A 20,890-nucleotide genomic window follows, 5' to 3' on the forward strand; every position below is an offset into this window, starting at 1 on the left:
TCTCCCCAATAACGCACAGTGGGATCATATTAGAGGGTTCTACAGCGTGTTAGATAAATGTATTACTTAGAAAACATTTACAGTAACAGTGACTCAACACTCCTTATTTATCACCAGTCTCCAGCTAGAACGAGAGTGTTCAGGAAAAATGTCCATGTGCTATCGGGGACAGAAATAACACACAGCAGCTCTGATTACGGATATTTAATATCTGCTGGGCCCAGCAAACACATAAAGGATAGATACCGTGCTTTCATTTACCACTGACCACAATCATGTCTGCGCTTGGCTACATGAACATTGTAAGAGTTATTCTCTAAACTGTGAATTACTGGGATTGCAAAATGAATTACGAGTGAACTTTAAATTAACAAATTTAATTTCGGAATAGCCAGGTTAAAAACATAGCTGACGGGGGGGCGGAGCTTGCGCCTGAACCGGAGCGGACGCAAGTCGCAGTAGCACCGATACAAACGAGAAGAAAAAAACCCAAAATTTCCCTAAAATACCCACACGAACAAGCGACTCACCCGAGAGCACCGAGGACACGAGCCCGACATGCCATATGCCGTTCTTCCAAGCGGCCAAAGCGCCAAAGAAAAAGCGGAAGACCAGGGCCTACCACGCTACCCAGAGCCTGGGCTTGGCGGCTCTGTTTGGCGCCTTCACACCACCGGGTACGTCGGGAGAGCAGGGGCCGGCACGGCAGGCTACAACAGAGGCCGAGATGGGACGCAGATCCCAAAAATCGCCCCCACACACACCATCAGGGGCACAGAAAATCGAGCATATGCTCCAGCGGCAGCCATCTCCTAAAATGGCGTCGCCTGGAAACAACAGAGCCGCGGAAACACCAGAGAGTCCTCCGCAGACTGAGACTCATACACAGCCCGTCCAGCTTCACACAGGACCCACCACACTGGCTGCAGGGGACGGGTCAGCTCCAGTCACCCAAAGGGACTTCCAAAACTTGGTGGGAGAAATCAAAAACCTACTGGCAGCTAACGTGGCAGCCATCAAGGCAGATATGCAGAGAGTCAATGACAGAGTGAATACAGCAGAGGGGGACATTGCTGACCTTTAACAAGGCATGAACACTGTACAAGAAACCGTCCACCACCTACAAACCATGCAACAAGCACTCTCCATACATCTAGCCACACTGGATGATAGGTCAAGAAGAAATCATCTTAAGATAAGGGGCATACCGGACTCAGTAACCCCAGAAGAACTCCCCTACTATGTGAGGCGACTGGTGGCCACCATCTTGCCGGCCGCACAGGCCAAAAAAGTCACTCTGGATGGAACATACCGCCTGCCTAAGTTCAGCGGGGCCCCAGCAACGGCAGTACAAGACGCCATAGTGCGATACTCACACTCACAAGACAAAATCGCCATCTGGTCAGCGCTGCAGGGCAAGACGCCACTCACCTTCGAAGGCGCTAACCTCACCTTCTACCAGGACCTCACAAGGTCCACCCTGCAGTGGCGGAGATCCCTACAACCTCTCACAACCAAGTTGAGATCAGCAGGTATCAAATACCGTTGGATGTCCCCCAGGCTACTGGTAGTAAACCACAAAGAGACCGCACACAAACTCTCATCGCTGTCAGAAGCCCCAACTCTCCTCACGGCACTGGGTCTACCGCCTCACGAAAGGACCGACGACAGACAGGCGAACTCTCATACCTGGAACCACTCCTGAGCAAACCCGTTTGTGCCTGCCGCTGGCGCGGCCGCCCACCCAGGGACCTGAACTCCTGAAAGACTGTATACCCACTTGCAAAGTTGCAAAGTATAATGCGAGAAACTGTAACAAGTTGCTCATAACTAAATATGTTACCGCACTACACACATGAGAGTCCCCCATGGAGGACTTACAGCTATTGGAAAATGGGCACTGCATGATAAGTGCTCGGCCCCACACAGGCCATCTTACCCCCCCACCGCCACTTAAGGGGTGCCACCTAAGGCGGGCCAGTTTACCCACCCTCCACAACCACACTACACACTATCATAGGATAGCTCTATACTGAACAGCCCGAACCGACACATCCCTAACACCGATCTAGATTTAATACCACGCAATCCTACACCACACGCTCGCAGTCACCTCTACAAACCATCCTTGATACACTAAAACACACACGTTCAAACAATTTAAAAAACTGTGCAAGACAATTACAGTAAAAACTGTTTTAACGGGGGGGCGGAGCCAGCTAGGGAACTGGTTGGTCGCAGAACCCTGAGCTCCGTATCTCATCCAGAGAATTTGCACCCTAAAAGGTGGAGAAGACCCTCAACCTTGAACAACCCTCTTACCAGTGGTACACTGAGGCGTCATGGGCAAAAAAACAAAAAAAAACAGGACAGATAAAGTCCCCACGAGCCGAGATATCGCAGATATGTTCCGCGGCACGGCCAAGGCCGCATGGGACAAAATGGCGTCGGTGGACGACCTATACTCCTACTCCTCGGATGATTTTACTGCCGACCTGGACATAGGAGCCACGGCTAACAAACCATCGGAGCCTGCCAAGGCCACCTCGAAGCCGGGAGACCCGGTAACGGCGGACCTGCTCCAACATATGCTGAGCGAGCTGAGGAAACAAATCGCGGCCGATATGGCCCACTACAAAACGGCCATAGACGCGGTAAGCTCTAAAACCACCAAGCTGGAAGAAATCACCGGAGCCCAAGATACAAGGCTAACAGCGGTGGAACAACAATTTGCCGACCTCCAGCGCAACCTGAAAGCCTCCACAGATAGGCTGGACGCAATGGAGGACCGCCGCAGGGGGCACAACTTGAAAATCAGGGGCATCCCTGACTCAGTGGGGACCGTAGAGGCACCACATTTCCTTAGACGCCTTTTAAATACCGTCCTGCCGCCCAAACAAGCGAAAGCCGTACAGCTCGACGGTATGTTCCGGCTCCCAAAACCTCCCAGAGCCCCTGACACCGCATCCATGGATCTAATAGTTAGATTCCAATCGCTCCAACACAAGGCACTGACCCTTACGGCGCTCCGAGGGAAAACACCTCTGATCTTTGAAGGATCTACGCTGTCAATTTTCCCGGACCTAACCAGGACCACCCTTGCATGGAGAAAGGAGTTGCAGCCGAGCCTACAGCACCTGAGAAACAAGAATATACCGTATAAGTGGGGATCCCCAAGAGCGGTCATCTTCTCCCACGGTGGGACCACACACAGAGTAACCAGCGCCCAGGAGCTTGACTCACTACTTACCACCCTGGGCATACTGACACCGCCACGCCAGGGAGGACGAAGCCTGTCGCAAATGAACCCAGCCGACGTCCCAGAGTTCACACCCAGACATGCACGGAAAGCGCATGGACCCGCTGTACCACCTTGAAGGACATACCCTGAGGGTGATAAACACTGCACCATTTACCCCCTCCTGGGGAAGGACTACCCACCACCACAACTTACTGACATTCCTGGAAGCAAGACACACCACGCACAAACCCGACCTACACCCTAGCACTCGCACCATACACACGACTCCCAAGCTGCGACTAGACACGTTTCATACCTCACCGGACACTATGTACATACGAAACACAAAGGGCCTAACCTGTGAGACTGGGCCTGCAAGGGAGCAATGGGCTCAATTTTACGATCCCCCCCCCCCCACTCACCCCCACGACAGACCTGACATACATCACTAGGATACCACAGCACTGGGGATGACCCCCTCTTAGTGGCACACATACATGAAACCAATAGACAGCCGACAACAAGGTTGCCACTGAGACCACTCAAATTTTTACTCTGTCTGTACCTCATCTTTTAAAAAAAAAAAAATATTTCACAATGCATGATATTTTTTGATGTGTATACCACATATGTTTGCATCTTATACATGTTCAGTTTGCATTTTCCATGTGTTAAATGAGCATTGTGAAACAAAAATAAAGAATAAAAAAAAATAAAAAAAATAAAAACAGTTTTAACCGGGGGGCGGGGCCTGACTGCAGAACCGAGCGGACGTGTCTCCTTGGGGCTCCCGCACCAAACGACCAAACAAAGCTGGAAAACCACCTATTTAACTATAGAAGGGACGAACACTGCCCCTGACATGGCACTCAGAACCGGGACCTACCTGGAGACACCACTCATGCAGCACACCCGGACAGAATCTCCGTATCGGCCCTTGCAGCCTCCTCACGTGGCTGGCATGGGGGAGGGGGGGCGGCCGCTCCCCTGCGTCTGATAGCCGCAACACGCCCAAGCATGCACCCCCCCCATGGACCAGTGGGGGTCATCCCGGTCTCCGCTGACCCGCGGCATGAAGCACAGTCATTCTTGGCGGCTCCAACTCGACCAAGCATCACAGGCGGCAGCAGAAGCAAGATGGCGGACGAGCCCATGCGACCTGAACCCATAATGCCACAAGCTACTGGTGTGCAGCTCACCTCAATGGAGCACTATACTGTGCGCCTAGACAAGATCTTCCAGCGCTGTTGGGACAGCCTGGAACAACGCAATAAGGTGAAACACCCTACCTCTGAGGAACAGACGGATAGGCGAGGGATGTCGGGAGAGAGGGGGCCGTGCACAGGCACACCACATGGAACCGCAACCGACTCCCATACCGGCAGCCATCCTAGGCCGAAGGCCAAGCGGAGACTCACTCCAAGGCACCGACCACAACGCCGGAAGCCCGACCGCCGCTGGCAGCGGCAGAACACCCGGGTTTTCCAGGACGCCCACAATGGGGTAGACCCGGCCTCAAAAAGTCACTGAGTCTGTGGCATACAGGTGCTGGCCTTCCCAATGACCTGGGGCTGGATGGCGGCCTCCCAACACATCCCCCTCGCACTACCCCTGGGGATACTGCAAATACAAGCTACCATACCACCCCGCAGAGGTATCGGATGAAAATGGATAGACTGACCCGCGAGACCAGCTCGCAGACACTCCCGGCTGTGAGCTGCAGGGAACACCATCGGGACTGCCCGTGCTGCACTCCACATACCCGAATGCATCTTTAACTGGTTGCCGCCAGACGGTGCCATGATGAACTGGCGGTCTTTAAAGCATGTTCCGTAAGCCACTGTAGCCTGCCCTGTTATAATATGTTTATAATGTATTGACCTTGTATGTTTCACCCAATTTAGCACAGAGAAGGGATACTTTCTTGTTTCTGTGAGCCACAGATGCCTGTTAGCAAAGAAACCAGATGACATAGTTCCCTATGTCGGCTTTATGTACCTATGCCTAATTGCTTAGGATACACATAGAGTGAGGCCTGGCCACAGACTAGAACAAGCTCGACCATCAGCCAGCCACATCCCCTGAGACCCCTGTAACACACACGCAGACCTTAAGGCAGCAACATAACTGTGCGCTAAATACTAGTTGACCTTGCACTAACATAAGCATGAAAGGAAACCTGTAGTCTCGTCTCCACTGGTTAGTCTCCATACCAGGCTACAGATATACCCAAGTTTTGTTTTATGTTATTACTATGCAGTTACGTATAAGCCATTAACCTATCTACTAAATACATAAAAAAGTACTAAGCAAAACAGTTCAGCATGTTTACGTTTTAATAACCCATAAAAATGAGGCGCTGGTATCTAGGAAATGTTATTTACAGCTGTGATTTCCCTAACATGTATCTAAAATTGCACATTTCCCTTTTCTTTTTTCTGTATCCCAACTCAATTGCCTCAATAAAAGAAAGATTGACACAAAAAAAAAAAAAAAACTGTTTTAACCATGTTAATGCTTTATGTTGGTCAAACCCCGCTGCAGTTGTTGGGGCGCAGCGGAGCGATATGTAGGTTGTTACCTATAACAAGCACAACAAAAATAAAGAATTGAAAAAAAAAAAAAACATAGCTGACTTTGAGATTCTTTTTTCCAGTTTGGAAGAGTTGCCTAAACTTTAAAATTCTGGTTGAATTTCCAACAATTCACTCTTTGGTCAATAAAACAGCGTCAGGGCCGATCACCAAACTGAGAATTCAGAGTGAATTTCAGATGTAAACTCAAAATATCCAAACTAGAAGTATTCCACGCAAGGGACTAAATCTACCTGAAAAATCCCACAGGGTAATAAACTAAATTAAGAATTCCGAGTGGATTTAATGAGAATTTTAAATTCAAGGTAATAACAGGAAACAGTCTCTAACTCAGCTATGCTTCCAGTTCAGTTAATTTGGCCTGAAATTTGAAATTCCCATTGAATTCTCACTTGGTGAATACCCTGATGATTTATGATGTATAAGGAGTGTCTGCTATCTTCTACCACTAGGGGTTACGGATACAATTTGCTTTCCGTGACACATATTTACTAACTACTAAACTATGGGGCATCATTCTACATATTATTTGTGAACCAGTCGCCTTTTTGTAGTTTATCGACGGGAAAAGGGAAAAGTCATACTGAATTGAAGTGCCCACCTAGGAAAACTGTTTTACTTGGCAATGTCTTATTGCATGCATTGTTATATAATACTTTAACCCCTTAAGGACACATGACATGTGTGACATGTCATGATTCCCTTTTATTCCAGAAGTTTGGTCCTTAAGGGGTTAAAGGGGGTGGTATAATACCACAAAATGTATCTCTGGTACAAGTGAAGTAAATCACTGTATGGATCGAGCAGCGATTTTGCATAGAAACACTGTTTACATACTCACCATCAACCCTCGCCCAATGTCACCAATAGGCGGACGTGTACCTGGGCATATACTGGAAATAACATTTGTTGCTGCTGGTCCCTATTCTAGGCATCCTGATTTTGGCATGACTATATTATCACATCTCACAGCAATATGTAAAGGCCAGAAATTAAAGATTAATTTGAAGGGAAAAAAAAATAAATCTACATTTCCATTAAATTATAATGATTGAACTTTTGATTGCTCATTCACTTGTTAAATGAAGATATAAAAAATATAATTCATAGTTTTAGTCCTTTTTATTTTGTATCTGTTAACATATTCTGCCTGACAGATATTTGCTATAGTATTTCCAAAATGGACAATTATAACCATACAAGCTCTTATTAAAACGTTCTACGGAATCTCGTATCAATTATTCACTCCTAGTGGTATTTATTTATCCTTAGTTCTCTTCGTAAGTAAAACTGACATTTATCAAATAAATCAATAAAAAGCTAGCAGTACATGCTTCGTCTTACTAATTTTCCTTGTATTAACCCTAATTAATTTACTGTAGAAATCCCCTTTAATGTTCAATAATAAAATAAATAACTGTGGCTGTATCGAGCTATTGTTTCATTATTTCCCATTAAAAGACAGATAAGGTCATGCTGTATTTGGCATTGGTGTCTGTGCAGCTGGGCTAAGATTAAATAAAGCAGACTTCGGAAATAAAAACCAGATCCTCTCTCCAGTAATAAAAACAGAACAGTCAGAGCGAGGAGTAAACAAGGATATGCATATTATTTATCAATTAATCCAGGGAGCTGGCATTAGTGCAGTTTGAAAGCAATTTTCACATTGTCCCTGCGCAATCTAAAGGATACTCAAATGTGATTGGCACAATCTATAGTTTGATTTAAACTTTGTTGTTGGGTGGCATTTTTGTTGGGGTTTTTTTTGCTGTAAAAACCCAGATGTTTCATTTTTTGGGCTTATTGAACAAAACAAATTATTTAAAATAAACGAAAACATTAGTGAAATGAAAGCACCCTAGATAGCTAACTTTACCCCTGCCTACACATTACACACAGAGTTACCCTCTATGTATTAAAGGACGCCATCCCCTGAGTTCGGAACATCAGATCATGCACTTTCAACTTCCTTATTATATATCCAAAATATTTGTTCGGGTAAGTGGAATACAGACACTCTGAATTACTCTTAACTCTTAACTTTTGATACAGGTCGCTTTTCGAAGCACTCATTTTGCCCATGAAGGAACATAACTTAAAAGAGCACTATAGGGTCAGGAACACAAACATGTATTCCTGAACCTATAGGGTTAAAACCACCATCTGGCCCCCCTGGCCCTCTCTTGCCACCCTAAATATAGTAAACTCTTACTTGTATTCAAGCTTGAAGCTGCTGGCTCTGCCCCTGTCTGCCTGCAAGCTGTCTGCTGACATCATCAGAAGTGTTGTTCTGAGCCAATCACAGTGATTCCCCATAGGACTGGATGAGACTGTGAAGGAGGCAGATCAGGGGCAGAGCCAGCACAAGTCAAACACAGCTCTGGCCAATCAGAATCTCCTCATAGAGATGAATTGAATCAATGAATCTCTATGAGGAAAGTTCAGAGACTGCATGCAGAGGAAGGAGACACTGAATGTTTGGATGCATTTTAGGCAGCCATGACCCAGGAAGGATCTCTAGCAGCCATCTGAGGAGTGGCCAGTGAAGTTATCACTAGGCTGTAATGTAAACACTGCATTTTCTCTGAAGGTAATGTTTCTACTCACCAGAACAAATTCAATAAGCTGTAGTTGTTCTGGTGACTAAAGGGTCTCTTTAACTGTAGCACTGTGCGCCAGTGTGGCCGACACGTTCATAATCCATCAAATCGGTGCTGTAAACCGGTGCTTTCTTCTAATATTACCCTGTTGTAATTGGACACAATCTTACAAGGTTATTTACTAAAATGAGAATTCTAAGTGAATTGAAAAAGATTTTCAAATGTAAGTCCGAAATAGTCAAACTGAAAAAATTCTTTAATTCAACTTTGGCCTAAAAGTGAAAATTCACTTTGAATTCTCACTATAGCAAATAACGCTGTTAGACTTTCACATTTGGCTACTTTTTGTAACTCCGGGAAGATTAAATGGAATACTAGCTGTCTGAACGGCAGGGGAATAACCCGTGAAAGCAGTAAGGCGAGAGCTCAGCTATGACTGACCAGTAGGTATGGCCGATACCTTGCTCAATAATTGTATGCAAATATGTAAATTATTTTTTGTAAATAGCCCCATAAGACTTATATAAGTATTCATAAAAAAATCATTATATTCAAGAGCAAAAAATATATAGTCTGTTTATCCCGACTTAGGTTTTAGAGGTAGAGTGTTAAAATAAATATTGTTTTTTGTTTCCTTTTTGTGGGGGAAAAAAAGTTTGACTTGAAGCCGTCGGCACATTTCTATGTGAGGTCATGTGATGGTTTAGAAGTCCAAATAACCACTTTGATTAATAAACCTGATTGCTCAACTCTACATCTCTGATGCGTCGCCTCCTCTGCAATCATAACATGTCTTGGCTTCATCCTTGTTGAGTCCTACTTGAAGCAAAATTGTTTATTCTTTCCTTCTGTTCTGTAAAATGAATTTCATATTTCATAAATATGTTGCAAAATATTAGATGGCCAAAGAGAGACACTCACTTTAGAGAGTATTGCTGAAGAAGTGGTCACGGTGGGCTATTCTGGGACCTTTCCATAGCATGGTTACACAACATTCAATGAGCATCTAAATCAATTCCTTGTTTAATGAGTGCATATCGCAGAAGCAGCTAAAACTGGAAGATTTGGCAAGAATTTCACATTTATCTTTATTATATATTTTTGTATTTTTTATTTATGAAGTTTCAACTGATTGATTCCAAGATGGGATCTGCTCTGTTGTAATGAGTATTTTCCCACACTGTTATAAAGTCTCAGACAGAATGGCCCATGATAATGTGGATGGAGATGGTTCGGGAAGTCATTAGAATTTGTGCTAATCTGGCTAGACATTGTATGCTCTTATAATTCAATGCGGAAGTCCGTTCAGAACATGATTCTAGTTTTTTTTTTTTTTTTTTTTTATAATTCTTTATTTTTGTGTGCACATGTTTTACATAGCATCTTTCAATGCCCCAACAGCACTAATCAGGCAGTTAATTAGACATTTCCAAGTTACAAGGCATTCGAGTATTCTGCACATTTAGTTTTGTTAAGCATGGTAGATTAGATTACAAGCTAAGTGAAGCTAGAGTTAGTTAACATTAGGTACACTATGCAGATGGCATTCAGAGATATTGCCGCTGAGGTCTGACAGATAAGCCTAAACATAGTGTGAAAAAATAAAATAAAAATAAAGATAACACATGGAATTCCTACTTAGCATTGATCTGATAAGCAATGTATAGCGCTGCCGAAAATCTAGACCTAGACTGAAGAAAGACAGTGTTATTTATGAGAGGAGTGATAGCAGGTCATAGAAGGTAAAGACAGGAGGCGTATGCTGCATAGATAGTATTATTTATGCTAAACAGACAGGATCAATTGTCCGCCGAGTTACCGCTCCGTACCATTACACTGCTTGTAAGTGATAGTCCCCTCACTTCTCCGTGCAAAAGGTATATTATATGCTGGCTGACCATGTAGCTGACCAAGAGAGAGCAGGGGGAGGACAGTCCTTAGCTGGAGTGATGAATGCTTGCTTGTGTAGGTATGTGTCGGCAAATGCAGGTGGGGTGTCGCTGTTGATTCTGTGTGGAATCGTTCATGAGTCAGACTGAGTAATAGGCTGTAATCAGAAATGCCAAGTGTTAGGCTCCACTGAGTTCTCACCGGAGGGATCATGCTGTCTTCTGCATGGTGTTGCTGAGCTGCTTATGCAGTAGGCTTGCTGTGTCTCGTGGCTCACCCTTCTCCAGCCTGATGTTGCTGTGAACGGAGGCTTGATTCGAGGGCTGGTCTGGTATGCTCCACTCCGACAGCCCCAGTCTCTGCTTGAGCGACCGCTCGTGCCTCCAGTTCCGGTACCAGTTCTGGCCGGTAACGGGATGCCTGGCTGATGGTGTGTGCCTGGGGCTGCGGTTCGAGGAGCGTCCTCAGAGGGCTCAAGACCAGGAGACCAGGTCCAGATCCTGGGTATGCGAGTCAGGTAGGCTGGGAGTTTGCCGTGGTGTGTGGCAAGGCTCTGCTGCTGTGTTCCCTTGTAGTGAGGAGACAGGACTCGGGTACTCTTCTTGCACGCCGGCGATGTGTGTACTTGCGCCCGGTGTTGCAGGCCTTGTACACGCGCTCAGGCATCCTGCTGTGCCGCCTGAGCTCCCTCCAGTGGGGGCCAGGATGACCCCCCCGGCCCAAGGGGGGGGGGACCGGGGCCTGTGAGTCGCGCTGCAGGGTTGTGGCATGGCGACCAGGCTTTTGAGTAGGGCAGCGGCCGTCTGCCCCGCGTCTTCCCCAGGTAGGCCGCAGGCTCTGAAGTCTCGTACCTCTGGGGCCCCGAAACTCCCGATCTCGGGGTCTGCGGTGGTGCCAGCCCTCTCCTGCATGCTTATGTGGGCTATTCCTTCCAGTTTTCGGCGGCATGCCCATGCTTTTTATCGGTTGGAGGTAAAATTAGTTGGAGCCTCAGGGCCATGCGACCGGTCAGCATGGCGGTCAGGCCCCGCCCCCCAACATGATTCTAGTTTATAGCTTATCTGGCCTCTGGACATTTAGTGTATATACAAAAAAGAAATTGTGGTTAGACCAAACATGATAAATCTCATGTTTAAGGGGAGTGGGGACCATGCTGTCCCACCACAATTTATAGAGCACCTAACTATATGCTCTCAGAGAGACTTCAACTTCCAGATCAGAACCAGCTGATATTACAAACAGGTCGAAAGTCCGTGGGTGGGTTCTGTTCCTCTTCATCCTTTTGGATCATATACCATGCTCTGGTTTAAGAAAGCTAAACAAAAAATACCTGCAATTAAAATTGCATCCATTGCTAAGTGTACCTGCAGAAACGCTAAATAAAGTCTGAACGCGATGCCTGTTTAAAACACGTGCTGTGGTTGCTATGCGTGGAGAGCTGAAGGGCCACCTCTGGAATGTCTCACCTGCTCTTCCTGTCACCGAATTCTTTGGCACCGAGTCTATGCAGAAGAATTGATTGACAGGTGGGATAAAGACCTATTTCCAAATATTGTGCTTTGCTCGATCTATACATTTGTTAGCAAACCTGCTAGCACAATGTATAGATAGAATTCTGGACTGTAATTGTTATCACTCTCAGCCAGGCCAATATTAGAACTTGATGTGTTTTAACTAGTGTATAATTTGGCATATCTATCTAAAAATTGCTAATGTATGCCCCTCCGCCATAACCATACCTCCTACTAGCTTTTTCTGCTGCTTAGCTAAATTTCCCAAATATTGCCTGGACCGTCCTAAGCTGCTCCCTCGTCTCACCTTATCGTTCCCCTCTGCCCACTAATTAGCTGCAGTTCACAATCTCGGTCCTAGCTGCTGTGCCCATCACTCACATGTTAATGATGCTGCCAAGAGAAGAGAAACTGGACTCCTGCTGCTCAAACAGCTTTACACACTAATCCAACTTCCCTTCTGATACCATACCTCTCAACGGTCCCTATTAAGGAGGGACAGTCCCTATTTTGAGGTCAATTCCCTCTGTCCCTCTTTACTCTCCCAATGTCCCTATTTTCTAAGATTTCCATATTGTTTATGTCTCTGAGTGTATAACAGAGCTCCACTGCAACAATACTCCCAGTAATGTGTATGACAGAGCTCCACAGCAACAATACTCCCAGTAATGTGTATGACAGAGCTCCACTGCAACAATACTCCCAGTAATGTCTCTGAGTGTATAACAGAGCTCCACTGCAACAATACTCCCAGTAATACAATTAAAGGAATTACTACCATACAATCTAACCACACCATACAATACAATGAAAGGAATTACTACTAGAGATGTCCCGAACAGTTCGCTGGGAACTATTCGCTGGCGAACATAGCTTGTTCGCGGTTGCTGCGGCGGGCGAACATATGCGATGTTCGGTCCGCCCCCTATTCGTCATCATTGAGTAAACTTTGACCCTGTACCTCACAGTCAGCAGACACATTCCAGCCAATCAGCAGCAGACCCTCCCTCCCAGATCCTCCCACCTACATGACGAATAGGGGGCGGACCGAACATCGCATATGTTCGCCCGCCGTGGCGACCGCGAACAAGCTATGTTTGCCGGCGAACAGTTCCCGGCGAACTGTTCGGGACATCTCTAATTACTACCATACAATCCAACCACGTCATACAATACAATGAAAGGAATTACTACCATACAATCCGACCATACCATACAATACAATAAAAGGAATTACTACCATACATTCCAACCACACCATACACTACAATGAAAAGAATTACTACCATACAATCTAACCACACCATACAATACAATGAAAGGAATTACTACCATACATTCCAACCACACCGTACAATACAATGAAAGGAATTACTACCATACATTCCAACCACACCATACACTACAATGAAAAGAATTACTACCATACAATCTAACCACACTATACAATACAATGAAAGGAATTACTACCATACATTCCAACCACACCATACAATACAATGAAAGGAATTACTACCATACATTCCAACCACACCATACAATACAATGAAAGGAATTACTACCATACAATCTAACCACACTATACAATACAATGAAAGGAATTACTACCATACATTCCAACCACACCATACAATACAATGAAAGGAATTACTACCATACATTCCAACCACACCATACAATACAATGAAAGGAATTACTACCATACAATACAGTGAATGCACTTGCTTGCTCATTTCATGCCTTGAATTCAGTAGCAGATGCTCTCTCTGGGCACATCATGCCTGCTCAGCATGGCTCATATATCCGAATTTAACAACTATCAAATATTCCTCGGGACCAGAGCACTTCCCAGCCTCTAGATGTCTTTACAGAGATGCCTGCACACCTTCCAGAAAGGAAACCGGGGAGATGGTGGAAGGGATAGGAATCACTGCCATATAAGCTTTTATAATCCCACGCTAGGCCTCCATTTTTAGCGTAGGTTTTGATTATATGCCCCCCCCCCCCAGTCAAGCTCATTTAACCTGACATATCATTATCATGTTTTATATTGGGCCACTATCAATATGTTGATACTGTGTAGCTCCCTATGTGATGGATCCTTAAAATCCACAATCGTAGTAATAGTAATAGGGTATGTTCTACATATTCTATGACGCAGTATGTTGAAAGTTTATCAATACAAAATGATAATAGGGTTGAAAATGTTCTGTTTATTTTGGGGTGTTGTATGTATTTTATATTCTCCCTCTGTGACTGAACCGTCATTGCTGGGCCCACATCGCTGCCTCCGACCCGATAGATTTTTAAATTATGGCTTTCTCCATCCATTGACATAGAGGTCCCCAGTGCCATATACGTAAATCCCCACAGCCCACTCAGCCTTCAGGAGCCGGCACTGTCCTGGTCCTACAGCAGAACCTTGCCTTCTCACTCTGCATTGGCCTGTGGATACCAAGCTCCAAATCAAAGCTTTTCTAAAGTCCACTCCTGTACCTTCCAGGAGACTGTGTTACTCTAGCTTCATATCAAAACCTTACCAACACCCTGTACCCATGAGGAACTGTGCTATTCTTGCTCAAAATCAAAGCCTTACCAACACACCATACAATACAATACCTTTTGAGGAGACTGTGCTACTCTAGATCTTTATCAAAGCCTTACCAAGGCCCTAGGGTCTGCACTCTCAATTAGCCTGTGGATACCAAGATTCATATCAAAGACCCAGCATGGCTCTCTCCCTCATTGGCCTGTGCAGCTCCAACTCTTTATCAAGAGACCCATAATGACCCCATATCTTAATCAGAACCTCATCTCTCACTCTCCTGTGGCTTGCAAGGACCCAGCTTGTTTTAGAAGCCCACCAAGGATTTCTCATCTTCCAGTGGCCTCATATCAGAACCTCCCGGAGACTCTCTCTTCAGCCTCCTATTGTCAGAAGGTTTGCAGCTGTGTGCTGCTGTCCTATGTGTTTATAGATGTCGTATGGGTATTCATCACAGTGCAGGTTTAGGTGTCAGTCTCTATGTGCCCATCAAGGTGTGTCCATGTGTAATAGTGTGACTGTAGCTGTTACACACAGTTTACATTGTAAGCCGTCAGATATGTCGTGGGGTCAGTGATGAAGCACTGTATGTGTGTATGTGCCAGCTATATATTACCCAATCATTCTAATGCCAGTGGGTTACAAAGATGTTTAGTAATAGCAAATTAGATTTTGGCACAACAGCTAATCCAGACACTGGAGAACCAGTGGGCATTTTGGATCTGGACTGCTTATCTGAATGATTTCCGTCTGATATGCCAATAATATAGGTTCTCTCTGCAGTGACACAATTTTACTAAAGGCATATGTCGGTATATTTGAAGGGCATGGTATTGAGCATTTGTACATTCTCTTACTTCCTGTTTTGGCTTAGATAATGGGATATACCAAACAATAATATCCTGCCTGTATGTATGCATGCGTATAAATACTCTAACATTACTTTTTTGGTAAATGGCAAATAAAACCAAATAAACAAAACAAAATCGTTTTGAAATAAGTGTTTGGTGGTTTTCGTTTGAATCTTCAATTAATACATGTATATAAAAAAAAAAAGAATAGACAGAACAATTCTGTTGCAATCTCCTCTCCTCATTATAGAGAATAGATGTTAAAGTAAGGGTAGAATGATATTGATACAGATAAGAGCAGGTATGTATGTCGGTCATTTTTAACTCCTCAGATGGAACTCATAAATGGTTCTACTTTTGAGATGGAAGTCACAATTGGTTCGCATGTTATTTGATTTTGACATGTTATATTGATTACAGCGGCACAGCCTTCCCCAATGCCCCCTGGACACAAGGACATCAAATTATTATTAGATTTTAATTTGTGGTGGGTCATCATATTAATGCCATGTACATAATGTGGGTCCTGAAAAAAGATTAAGAACAGCTGATGTACGTACTGAAATACAAGCAGAAGTAGACTTTATGAAGAGTATAAATTAAATGTTTTCTACCGATATATCTATGATATGCACGGACATAGTAACTATTTGACATATTTTACATATATGATCAATTAGCATATTCTTATTTATCAACTGGTTGTATATCTGATCCTTGTCTACATTTTCTCGCGCATATCTTATTTAGTTCTACAAGATATTATATATGTGAATATGGATTAAATTATACTCACATGTAAAAGAGCCCATGAAATGTCCATACAGATGTTTAAACTGCAATTGGATAAATACTTGCAAAAACATAACATACCGGGATATAATTTCTAATTAGTGGGGTAATAGCTCTTGATTCAAGGAGACATCTGACTGCTATTTTGGGGTCAAGAAAGATTTTTTTCCTAGTTTGTTGCAAAATTGGAAGCGCTTTTTTTTTTGCCTTCTTTTGGATCAACAGCAAAAACATATGTGAGGAAGGCTGAACTTGATGGACGCAAGTCTCTTTTTAGCTATATAACTATGTAACTATGTAACTATGGAATATGGACTTTTGGGGGAAAGTGGATATATCTGGATGGTGTCCAAATAGACATAAACTATTAACTCTCCTCAAAAGATGGCCTACACACACATTTGGATGGTATTCCAGAAGGATTTTTTATTTATTTGATTTAATTTATTTCCTGCAATGTATGTGTGTTTTTTTCACTCTATGGTACAGGCTGAGTTGGTGTATTTTCAGCAGCATATATAAAATACCTTTTATTACAAGCATGCAGTTCATTGTATTCTACCTGAAATATTGTGAGTGTTACAAAATCAGTTGGTACGGGTAATTGGTTCTGCCCCCTGTATTGGCTAACTCTAACATATTGGCAAGGGCTCCCAGTGAATCTGATCAATATGCCACTGCACAATGCACTGTGTAATTTAGACTCAATGCAGGAATAATGTCATTGTATCCGTGACGGCATTAGAAGTATTAAATCACACTTAGCCCAGTTAGTCGTCTAATAAACAATCGGAGTTGGTTAAATCTTATCTCTCATGTAGATGTTAGAAACACCAAAAAGGACCTGTAACTAGTAGTATAAATCCATTCCACAATCACAGCCTAAATCCTCCTAAATTTCCTTGGGGTTTCAAGGGTTTATCACCCCATAAAAAAGAAGTGCCAATCCTTTGACAAACTACCTACTAGCACTAGGGTTAGGTAGGCCCTAGGTGCCATTTACCTGTCTTAGCTGTTTGTTTGAGAAAAAGAAGCTGGTGTGTAGCATGTGGCGAAATGTGAAAATTAAGCATTTTCCAGCGTACAGGCCTCTTACAAATCCAATGCTTTAACTCATAAATCTTTCCTGTCATCGCGGTTATATTGGGGTTGGCTGTTACATTTATTACAATAACATGTTGCCTTGTACCATGCAGGGCGATGGATGTTAAATATATTTAATGCCAGAGCACTGAGAATCTCTTTCACTTATCATCCTGACACTCAATGGGTTATATAATTATTTAACACCACATTGGCAGCCCTTTCTAGTAGAGTGTAAGCTCTGCAGGCCAGAACATGCATACTCCAATATGGCCACCCTTCCCTGTACTCTCATTAACAGTATAAAAGAGGTGATGCATTAGCATTATATAAATGCAACCATACATACAGACACAAATACACTAACATTCTCAAATCTGGATGCCAAGTGATCTGTAGTTGTTTTACCTATTTCCAAAATCAAAATGAACGAGTTATTTAGGATATCCTCTCCATCTTCATAATCTGAACGCAATGTATCACTGTACATCAGCCCCTGTCCATCAGCCCCGTATCATTGAACACTTTAACTACTCTGACTGCAAGAGATGCAGCGAGTAAGCATGGTCCTAAATAACTAACACAGGGCTCACGCAGAAGCCTACATTGTCTTGTGGCTAATTCCGTCATATATCAGAGATAACCCACTACATGCTCACTGGCACAGCAGGGCCAAGAAAAGTGCTAATTACCTGACTAGATAGATGCATCACTTCCTTAAGCTCCTGCAAACATTTCAGGAATGCATAGAAAGGTAAATGCAAACATCACTATATAGTACGAGGCACTAGGGCAGTAATAGGCTTGGGTCCTTCCTCGTTAGTGTCAACACTGAAATATGTTGCATTTTCATGTGGCACCGTGCTACGGGTCCAATTATGTCATTGGGTCCCTGGGATTTCCACCTGCTGCACCAATTATATTTTAGACTCCAAACTATGGGACCCTGTGGCTCAAGGCTGTGTTTTATACATCAAGCATCCTCCTGTTTCATGCCATAAAACAAACACTATAATTACTTTGTACCAGAGGGCAAATTTCATCCTTATTAAAGGTGTTATGAGTGAATCGCATCCAGTTATTTAAACAAATGAATTAATCAAATGTGTGTACATTTAAAAAAAATAACATAACATTTAGTTATTACATTTAGAATGTTATTCCCTAATCAGTGGATTACATTGTCAACTGACAGGCAAAATGTAAAATTTGTGGTACCCATATGGTATAAATTTTAAAATTCAGTTTCAGATAATTCACACCAATTCGCTGTCTGTTGAATAAAGCATTTGGAAAAATAAACTTCAATAATGTCTCACGTAATATAATATCAGACTTTTTAAATATTTATTATCTATAACACGTTTAATTTCCTGATAAAAAAGCGGAATCGTAGGTATCACTTTTGTCACCCGGTGAGCACATCGCAGAAATAAACCGCCATCGCGCCAAACCACAACTACCTTCAGAACCCTTACAGAGATTACAAGAGACATAGAACTGTATTTTAAAAAGAACACGTTATTTTATGACTGCAGTGAAAAAAATTATCCTCTCTCTTTCACTATAACATTAACCAACGAAAAAACAAAACAAAATAAAAAAACAGAATTCATTACCTCCATGGCTTTGATCTCGACAAAGTCTTCTCTGCAGAAAAGTTTAAACGTTTCTGTGCCAGTGGGCTAATGCCTTGTAGGTTCCTCTTTCAGATTGCTCTTATTGACCCAGGGGGTTACCACACAGGTCTCAGTAAGGAGCCTCTTCACCACCTAGTCCTGCTAAACTGGAGAGAGCAGGAAGGAGGGGAGGGGAGGCAATCAGTGTTTAAATTTAGACTCAAATCTAAACAGATACTGTATGTCCCAGAGTACAGAGCTGAGTCGAGGGGGTGAGAGGGAGAGACAGAGGAAAAAAAAGAAACAGCAGCCACTGAACTGCCCATACATGGGGACACGATGCATCTATTTCCTCCTAATCTTTTTATTTTCTCCGCCCCAGTTTTTTTTTTTTTTTTTTTACTTTTGCCAAACTCTGTTGAAACTATTTCGAGCAAATAGTAGTAAAGTTCAAACTGATGGAAAGTGAAATGTGACTGTCACGTCAAGAAGAGCGATTTTGTGTTTCTGGCAACAAAATGAAAAGAGAGGCAGATTAAAACATGCCTTTATTTGTAGCCCATTCTAGAGATGTTTAATATTCTAGATCATATATCAGTGACAGTATACTATGTTGTTTCTCATTGCAGCCTGTAGTAGAATTACACGTGGTTTGCATGCAGGTATGTTTTGCTTTGGAGAACTCAGTCGCAGGGGCTGGAATTTAACTTCTATAAATAAGTACCCAGGATCAGCACGCCTTCAAAAAAAGAACCATTTATAACAACACCGCTAGGTTAAGCCGAGTTAGGAGGTTAGAGTAAGGTTAGCGTTAGGATAGAAGCTAGGGTTAGGGCTAGGTGGGTTTAGATTTAAGACAAACGAATGGTCATGTGGAACCTGCTTTCATAAAAGCTTTAACATTAAGTTAAGGGAACGGCTGGCTGAGAGTGATAGCAGTTCCAAACAGCAGTATCTTGAAGGCCTGCACTCTTTAACCTAATAAACCAAGTTAGAAAGAGGCTGCGATCTTAACGTGTCACTTTAATAATGCCCGGGTTTTTATCTAAAATTTTGTATATTTTTACATTCATGGATTTTTTTTTACATATTTCGGATAACCTTTTAATGCATGTTAATTCCCATATAGACATTCCGCGACACCCGATTTGGCCGGCCAGATACATTCTTCCCCAGCAATTACAAGTACATGTAGCATGTCATCCATATCACTCCCAGCATTAAGCAGATCAAATAGTACGTCATTTGTGGCTGCTAAAAACTATAAACAAAAAAAACCTTTAATGATATTAGACAAGGAGTGTTGTGACGGAAGTTGATAGATGCCTCTGCTCTGCCTTGAGAGGTAACAGCTGGACCCTCTTTCTGGATTAGCTGCACGACTCAGACTGAGGGGTGGATGAGAAGATTTTTCAAGTTCACCCAGGGATCGGAGAGGCTGACTTTCAGGACGTGAGTTGGCCCTTGTCTTTATACACCCTGAAACAGGTCACTTGGGCAGACTAGATGGGCCGAATGGTTCTTATCTGCCGTCACATTCTATGTTTCTAGGACAGACACGGTCCCCTCTGCCTAGGTGTCTCTGGACACTGTCTTTATCGAGACACATATGATCTCTGAAAGTGACCATCTCTTGTTCTCTCACCGAAGTACATTCTATTGCAGCATTTACAGCGTTGGCCAAATCAGCATATGTAAGTTTTTTAAAAAGGCCATACCCCGTCTGCACTGCTGCCTTGTGAGCACCTTTACCACAATACCTCGGGTGTGCTCAGGCTCACAGTAATATCTGATTGGGTCTTTCTTCATAGTACCATACAGACAGCTTACGTATGTATGGCAATGCCGGGGTTAAACTCATTTACATGCTGTATCCAGTGTGCCAGGCAAGGCATGCAAATGAAAATAAAATAAACTAGTGATATAAAAAATAATAATAATAAAAAATAATAATAATATTATTAGCACAATTAGTAGCAAACCTTTAGTTAGCTGTGCAGGTGTGAAAAATCTCAAAGGTGATAATTCCTTCTTAACAACCTTTGCTTAATACAAAGTGTAGCCTTTAGCAACTCTCAGCTCAACCCGTGACGTACTTTGAAAATAATGTGGAGAAACAAGTTGTCAACAACATAAATGGAATTTTCAGTCTGTAGAAAAGGAG

General features: G+C 43.3%; 1 protein-coding gene across 1 annotated transcript in view; it reads right to left on the reverse strand.

Moving 5' to 3' along the window:
• RCSD1 (RCSD domain containing 1) overlaps positions 1-19,001 on the reverse strand; it is an 89,063-nt gene extending 70,062 nt beyond the window's left edge. The window contains exon 1 of the mRNA XM_063446549.1: positions 18,727-19,001. Coding sequence (XP_063302619.1) covers positions 18,727-18,732 — 6 coding nt within the window. The 5' untranslated portion in view covers positions 18,733-19,001. The remainder of the gene's footprint in view (positions 1-18,726) is intronic.
• Between the last annotated feature and the right edge of the window lie 1,889 nt (positions 19,002-20,890).

The sequence above is a fragment of the Pelobates fuscus genome, chromosome 1 (assembly GCF_036172605.1).
Source record: "Pelobates fuscus isolate aPelFus1 chromosome 1, aPelFus1.pri, whole genome shotgun sequence".
NCBI classification, from domain to species: Eukaryota; Metazoa; Chordata; class Amphibia; order Anura; family Pelobatidae; genus Pelobates; species Pelobates fuscus.